The sequence below is a fragment of the Myotis brandtii genome, unplaced genomic scaffold (genome assembly GCF_000412655.1).
Source record: "Myotis brandtii unplaced genomic scaffold, ASM41265v1 scaffold18, whole genome shotgun sequence".
Taxonomy (NCBI): domain Eukaryota; kingdom Metazoa; phylum Chordata; class Mammalia; order Chiroptera; family Vespertilionidae; genus Myotis; species Myotis brandtii.
In genome coordinates, this window is record NW_005356674.1 from 10,651,413 (window position 1) to 10,659,606 (window position 8,194).

Here is an 8,194-nt window from a genome sequence, read left to right on the forward strand (position 1 = left end):
ATACTTTCAACGATGAAGATTTAATTAAAAAAATAAATCTTTTCAGAGATTCTTTAGATCTGTAGTATTGCTACAGCAAAGCACAAAACACGGAGGGGGTAAAGAAAATGTTTTTTTTTTAAAAGTCAGTCTTTAGCCACATAAGTCTATAGCACACAGTTATTTCATGTGCGGTGACTTCTCTAAAAGGCGGTATCGTGGAGCCAACACACAGAGGAAAAATGTTTCCTTTGGCAGGCACAGTACAAAAAGTCTGAGAGAAAGAGGACCAAGTTTAATTCTGTTTGCTCATAAACTTCCAGGGAAGATGGAAATTCAAGCCTGCAAAGCCTTCAGATGGCAATTTGCAGTTTTATGTAACCGAGAAAGTAGTTTATAGGGCAAAACAGCCCAAAATCTGCTGAGGACTGTTTTGTTTTAGGAAGCATATGCTTCCAAATAACATTTTGTGATGTGGCGCTGGTGGGTTTTTTTTGTGTGTTTCTTGTTAATTTTTTTTTTTTTTTACTATTAAGAAATCTAGTTACCTGTCTGGCAGGATTTTCTTCTGTGTCTCTCAGGTAAATCCACAGCGTTAGACCCATCCTAGGGAGTCTTGAGGGTAAAATGTAGTTTCATGGGAGGTACCTTGAAACAATCAGAACATCTGCTTCTCAGATGAAAGGTCTGGATCCTCAATACAGTGCCCATGAAACACGCATTCCCAAGGCTCAGTGGCTTCTGATTTAGTTCATTTGTCTCCAAATGAGAGAAAGGTTGCTATTTAGGAACAGTTGTCAGTGGTCTTGTACTCCTAATGGTTTCCTACTCCTAATGGGTTTCAAACCCGGAGGCACCTGGGGCAGAATGGCAGGCGCTGACTACCCGGCTACTTGGTGAAAAGCTGGAGCATCTGCCTTTCTCTCTCTCTGCACGCCGAGCGCCCTTGGGCACCCACTTGCTGCCTTGTGTTTCAGCTTCCTCTTGGGTGACGTGGGAGTCAAGGTGCCACCTCCTCGACTTCTTGTGAAGACGGAATCATTTAGCAGATGTGAAAGTGCTCTTGGAACGGAGGCATTTCACAGACCGTCTCTTTTATTTCAGTTTTAAAAACTTTCCATTGGTCTCAGCTGTTCGAGTTTTGCCAGCGTGTAGGCCTCATGTCACTTGATTCTCCTCCCTGGGATTAAGAGCGAGGTAAGGAAGGTCATCTGACCAGCAGGGACGGGAGACCTACAGAGGCTTAGCAACTTTCTCAAGCTGCGGTGGTTGCCCAGGGAAGAGCTGGCCCACGGGGGCTCTCTTTCCAGTGCACCATCCTGCGTTCTCTTCCCAAACTTCCTCATGGGGTTTGGATCAAAGAACGCGTATGCGTGTATGCATAACCCGCGGAGGGGCTGCCGTTCCTCCAAATGGTCTTCAGAGAGGATTTCATTTGTTCTCCGGTGTTCTCCTGCTCTCACTTGATGTTTATTGTCCCCCTATTGAGAGGGACGTTCAAAGGCTTTTCTAGTTCGTGGAAGCCATAAAGCAAAATAAGTTTCTTTATTACTGGCCCAGGGCAGACCGACAGACTCATGCCCTTGATTGTTTTAAAGCTGGCCATCGAGAATGGCCCAGTAGAATTTCCTGCAGGAAGGAAGGAAGATGAAAGAGATCCCCACTCAGGTTGTAGAAGGTGCCAGAAATGCCAGAGAGGTAAGGAAACGCCTGTTGGGATGTTTTTGAAGTCCCCAGACAGCTCTTCCTAAGACTGCCCCTTTTAACTTTTAATCTTACTATCAGACAGTAAGGTGCTGAGATGATAAGTACTGTAGTACATAGCCCGGTGTATTTTTACATGCGCATGCATCCATGCCACTGCCCCCTGGAAAAAGCTATAGAGCATTCCTAGCACCTCAGAGGGTTCCCTTGTGGCCCCTCCCCATCCCTGGGAACCCCTGTTCTGATGTCATTACCAGAGAGTAGTCTTGACTTTCTTAAACGTCCTATACATGGAATCACACGGTATGAACTCTTTTGTATCTGGCTTCTGTCACTCCACTTGATCATGTCTGTGAGCTGCAGCTGTGCTGTGGCATCCCGCAGAAGTGTGTAGAGACACATTTTAAAAATGGAAAAACAAGTTCAAAGTGGTCAGCCATTTTCAGGATGGAAGCCTTCCCCTGCCCCAGGATGGAAAGCGTTGGATATGGACAACTTGATAAGATGAATTTTAATGAGGCTTTTGAAAGAAAAGATGGGAATCTGAAATTCAGGGACACTGGGAAGAACCCACGAGGCCAGGACAAGAAATCAGGGAGGTGTATCTGGCCAAGCAGGGGGAGAGGCAGAATGTGGGGAAGGTGGGTGCAGGGGGCCTGTGATGACACAGTCGGTGGCATGCTCAGACTGCAGGGTTCTTGTCCCCTGGTGTCTGTACCCGTGAGTCCTTGCTGGTAAATATCCATGTGAAGTTCCGCTGTCACCATCCTGACTCTGGAAGGTGACTATAGTTATCCATGGTGTCCTGCAGGGCTGGCAGAACCACACATGTTGGGACCTGGGCCCAGGGTTTCTGGAAGACTGGGCAGAACCTAGTATATAAAACTCTAGTGGACATGAATACCTCTGTGATAGTGACAGTGTATCCGAGAAAACTTGTATTAAAATATGAGATAAACTTCTTAGTGGAATCATATGGACCATCCACTGATCAATGTTGCCATAATCGATAGATTTAACACGGTTGAATTTTCATCTTTTTTACTTGTGTGTGCACGTACACAGGGGCATTATACCCATTGCCATTTATTTGTTCATTTGACATGTATTTCCATGGGTTGCTTCAGAAGATTTCTGCTCAGGTAGCTCCTGTCCAAACTCCTTATGACAGTTCATCACCTAGTGGTAATTGAAATGGAATTGAATCCTTTGTGACATTGAATTGCTTTCATCTCTGGCATGTAATTGTGCATGCTGGTACTCCCTGTGCCGCACACTTTTCTTCTCCAGGTATTCGCATGGCTTGTAGTCAAATCTCATTTCAGTCTGTTCTCAAGGGCCAGTTTCTCAGAGAAGCCTTCCTGACTAGCCCATCCCCTGCCCTGGATCTAAAATAGCATCTCATCTCTATAATCTTACCTTGTTTTGTTTTCCTTTACTGCATTTATCAATCCTTGGAAAGCACATGTGTATTTTATTTTATTTTTTTAATTAATTAATTTCCTCTAATTTCTACATCGTTCCAATTTTAGTATATGTGCTGCTAAAGCAAGCACTCACATGTACATTTTAAATCATTTCTTGTCTGTTTTCTTTTATGGCAATAGAAGCTCCATGAAGCAGGGACTTTGGCTCACTCTGTATCCCAGGTCCATGGACCGAGCCTTATCCACAGTAGGTGCTCAGTACTTACTAGATGAATGTGTCATTTCACACTCACAGTGAATTTCATATTCACCTGTGAGATTGGAGGGAGGAAAATCTTGTCTTAAAGAGGATTTTCAGAGAGGTGAGTAACTTGCCCAAGGCCATGTGGTCAGAAGCAGGGTAGCCCTGAGTAGCTGAGTGGGGTTCCCGTGAACTCCCGTGGGCCTGATGACAGGCAGTGCTTGTCTGATGGCTTGGACTTCTGCTATAAGGTGGAGCAAGGAGACGTCACACCCACTTTGAATCCTTCTCTGAGCAAATGAGGCGACCTTCTCTGACCACCATTTCCTCTTCCTCAAATGAGAATTAAATCCTCACAAGGAAATCCATGAGTATTGCGAGACCAGCGAGTTAAAACCTGTGAAGTTAAAACTTACGCTGTATTCTAAAAGTCCACCTTATGGTAGTGAACTAGAAAAAAAATACCAGTTGCCTATCAAGTCATGTTTTCTAACTATATTTCTTGTTGCTTTGCTGCCTGCTTTAACTAAAGGCTTTCTTTAATTGTTTCTTCGGTTTGCATTCAGAGGCCCAGACACAGGGCTTACTATTTTAATCAGGAGATGAATGCATTTACTTTGGGGAAAAAAGTGTGAATAATATCTCTAATGATCGACTTGGAATCACACACCACCTAACCTTAGGAGAAAGCTTTGAGTAATCCCTTAAGTGACCTCAGGGGAAGACTCGAGGATGCTTCCATTAATCCCACACCATCCTGATCAGTCCCCATTCATTTCGTGCTCAGCCTGTGCAGCCTTCTGCGAGGCTTCTGCGGTATGCAGGAGATTCCAGAAGTACAGCACGGAGACCTGAGTAATATCATAGTGCCTGATGGTGGCAGCTCTAATTTGCATCAGCCCTAACAAGCTGGTGTTGAAACTGAATGGCCGGATGCCAAGGAAGCTAAGGTCAGCATACTTTGAAATAGCAAAGTGAGTCATGTAACCAGGATTTGCACATACCCACAGGGCTACCTGACTCACCCCCACCTCCAAGGGATCACGTTCATGAGTATTGGTTAGGCGCCTGTGCCCAGCTCTGTCCTAGGTGTGTGGTGAGTGACAAAAGGAAGGGAAAGTCACTAGGGGCCCCTCATCTTGCTGGGGAGACAGATATAGAAAGAAAGAAAAACCTGAAATGAATGATCAAACATGAAGTCAATGGAGAGAGAAGCCATCATGAGCTTGGGGCAGGTGGAAGTGTAGGGGAGAGGCCCAGGCCAGGGCGAGTGAACAGTACAAAAACGAAGAAGCAAAACAGAAGTAAGACCTCAGAATGGTTGGGATGCAGGCCTGGGTGACAGATGGCCTGGGTGTGAATCCTGGTGTGGGACCCCCGGGGAGATGACTTACCCTTGGCCAGCCTCAGATTGCAAAGCTGCAAAATGGAGATGGTGACAGTTGTCAACTTTTCCCATTCATTCAACAAACTGTTATGTAATGTGCCAGGCGTTGCTGTAGATGCGGGGGATACAGTGACAGATGGGTCCTTACTCTTGCAGAGCTTGCTTTCTGGGAGCAGAAGCAGACAGTAAATAAGAAAATAACAGAAAGTGGTAAGTGCCACCCACAGGATGGAAACAGAGAAGTAAACGAGAGTGCCTGGGGAGTGCCTTCACATTGAGTGCCAGAAAGCTCCCTCTGCGGAGGGGACAGGGCCTGGGGCCTGCATGAAGCTCAGAGGGAGGGTGCCAGGTGGGGCGTGCAAAGACTCAGGGTCAGAAAGGGCTTGGTATGTTCAAGAGCTGCCCAGCAACCATGGTGGCTAGATGGGTCGGGGAGCGGGGTGGGAGGGCAAGTGTAGGAGAAGAGTTGGAAGAGGTCAATGGGGGCCAGGTTGCCAAAGTGTAATTTTTAACACTGTGAAGTAATCTGATCTTTAATTCTGATCCATTTTGACAAATGCATAGCAAGACAAAAAAATATTTTCATTGCCCTAGAAAGTTCCTTCCTGCTCCTTGCCATTCAAATCCCTCTCCCAGAGGCAGCCACTGAGCTAATTTGTGTCACCCTAAGTTAGTTTTGATAGTCTATAATTTCATATAAATGATATCACATGGTACGTTATTTTCTTCTTCACTCAGCATAGTGTTTTTGAGATTCATCCATGCTGTTGCATGTACTTAATTTTTTAAATTTTTGTTGCTGAGGAGTATTTCACTGTATGGATGTACCACAGTTAGTTTATCCATTCACCTGTTAGGGACATCCGGGCTGTTTCCAATGGATTCAGATTAAATCTGCATTTTTAAAAGGACACATATGTAATACCCTTTGTAATAATACTTTAAGCAATAAAAAAAAAATCTGCATTTTTAAAGCATCCCCGTTAGCTGCTTTGGGAAGAATAAAGTATACAAGAGAAAGAGTAGAAGCAGGGCCAGTTGGAGTTATGGCAGTCTGGGTATACATGGAGAGTGGTGCTTGGCTGAGGGTGGCAGGAGTGGAGGGGTGAGAAGCACACAATTTGGGGCTATATTGTAAGTGTAGTGGCAACAGGCAGTTAGAGGATGACGTATGAATACAAGACAGACATGAACTAATGTCTAGGTTGCTGGCCTGAGCAACAGAAAGAGGATGATAGTTCCATTTACCAAGATGAGCAAGACCATGGGGGAAGCAAGTTTGGGGTGGGTGGGTATCAAGAGTTCTATTTGGGATGTGTAAAATTAGGTAGGTCTCTTAGTAGTCAGCTGTTGTTTTGATGATAAAGTGAGATTATTTAGCAGTTTGGTATAGTATCTAGAACAGGGGTGGGCAAACTTTTTGACTCGAGGGCCACAGTGGGTTCTTAAACTGGACCGGAGGGCCGGAACAAAAGCATGGATGGAGTGTTTGTGTGAACTAATATAAATTCAAAGTAAACATCATTACATAAAAGGGTACGGTCTTTTTTTTTTTTTTTTTTAGTTTTATTCATTTCAAACGGGCCGGATCCGGCCCGCGGGCCGTAGTTTGCCCACGGCTGATCTAGAACATTCTAAATGCTCAAGACATGGTAGCTATTACTACAGTTAAAAGCAGTGCTAAAAAAAAAAGCAGTGCTAAATCGTAATTATTGAGCTTACAAAAGAGACTAGCCAAGCTAAAGAAAAATGGAAAAAAAAATGAGTAAATCGGAATAGTGAGAAATAGGATCCACTAGGTAAGGAAGAAATAAATCAACTGATAGAAGGTTTTGAATTTTAGGTAGAAAATTTTGAAACGAATTCACTTGAGAATAATGTGTCTTTGCACTTTAAGAAGGAGGAGACACAAGATATTTAGAGTGCCAGTGAGGAGTGCTAGGTTTTGGCTCCTTGCTCCTTTGCCGGCTGGGTGAACTCAGGCAAGCCACACCCCTTATCCAAGCATTGAATTACTTGTCCTATGGGCTTGCGGGGAGGAGAAAATAAGATGATGCAGGGTGAAATTTCCTTGGAAAGTATCAAACAGAAATGCGCAACATTCTTAAATGCCCCCTCCCACCCCCGCCCCCAGTTGAGTGATGTGTTAGACAGTGGGTGCTCGAAGGAGGGCTGGGCATGGCAATGCATTGCCAGTGGGGAGGAAGCTGTGCCTTTAAAGGGGCTATTAGGGCCTAACCTGGGTCCCTGTGGGAATGGAGAAGGTATCTATCTGGGAGAGACTCTGAAAGAAGAATCAGGATGAAGGTACTGAATGCAGATGAGTTGAGCCTCAGGAGCTGGGAGAACAGTGATGCCAATAAAGAGAACAAGATAGTCGCAAAGGAGGTGGTTGGGGTTGAGGGCAGGCCTCAATGTAAAACTTCCTGGGCACACATGCCAGAGGCAAGCAGTTGGGAATGTGGACTGGAGGTTCTGTTTTTCAGGTTGGACTGGTTATGTGTAGTTGCGAGTCATCAGCCCAGATAATGACTGATACCATGAGATAGATGGTGAGCTGCCCAAGGAAGCAACATATATGGTGTTGTTTATTTTGCTCATCCCGGTTGACTTGGTGCCAAAACAGCAGGCTGATGAGTGAAAAATCCTGTTGGTCAGCTGGTTATCTGGGCTGCTCAGTGCTAGCCGAATAGTTTGACAAATCTTTCCAGTGTGTCAGACTGAGCTGACTGCTTTGGCAAGTTCACCGATAAAGTCTTGAGATTAGATGTGTGTGTGTTTAAAGAGATTCCAGGAATTCTTTTTTTATTGTTGTTGATAATTCTCACCCAAGGACATTTTTTCCATTGACTTTTAGAGAGAGTGGAAGGAAGGGAGGGAGAAAGAGAGAAACCTTAATGTGAGAGATACATCGATTGGTTCCCTTTCACTTGTGCCCCAACCAGGGCCAGGGATTGAACCTGCAACCCAGATACATGCCCTTGACTGGGAATCGAACCCGCAACCCCTGGATGAGAGGGCCGATGCTCTAACCAGTGAGAAACACCGCCAGGGCCCAGGAATTGCCTTGGATTTAGAGTTCTGGGTCACTTCTTGGCCCTGCTGTCACTCAGGGCCTCCTCAGGCCCTTTCAGAGTTGGTGCATGTTTGGGTTTGGTCCTGGAGAGGTGACTCAGATATAATGAAGGGTTTGGCCCACCCCTCGGACATTTAGTAGCACTGGAGTCATTCTAGCACCTTCTAGATAATGCCTGAGGGTCCTGGGTCATTGGATTCAGTCTGACCTGATTATCTACACTAATAAAAGAGAAACATGCAAATTGGTGTCACTCCGCTACCCTTCCCATTGGCTAATCAGGGCGATATGCAAATTAACTGCCAGCCAAGATGGCGGCCGGCAGCCAGACAGCTTGAAGCGAACATAAGGCTTGCTTGCTTCAGTGACGGAGGAAGCCA

The 8,194-nt window shown here is 45.3% G+C and overlaps 1 protein-coding gene across 5 annotated transcripts in view; it reads left to right on the forward strand.

The window, feature by feature from the left end:
* KAT2B (K(lysine) acetyltransferase 2B) overlaps positions 1 to 8,194 on the forward strand; it is an 86,371-nt gene that overhangs the window by 3,648 nt on the left and 74,529 nt on the right. Inside the window, exon 1 of one of the 5 annotated variants that reach the window (XM_014537581.1) lies at positions 3,300 to 3,357. The exons of the other annotated variants lie outside the window; for them this stretch is intronic. Coding sequence (XP_014393067.1) covers positions 3,337 to 3,357 — 21 coding nt within the window. The 5' untranslated portion in view covers positions 3,300 to 3,336. Of the gene's footprint in view, positions 1 to 3,299; positions 3,358 to 8,194 lie in introns of those variants that run through there. 5 annotated transcript variants of the gene reach the window in all.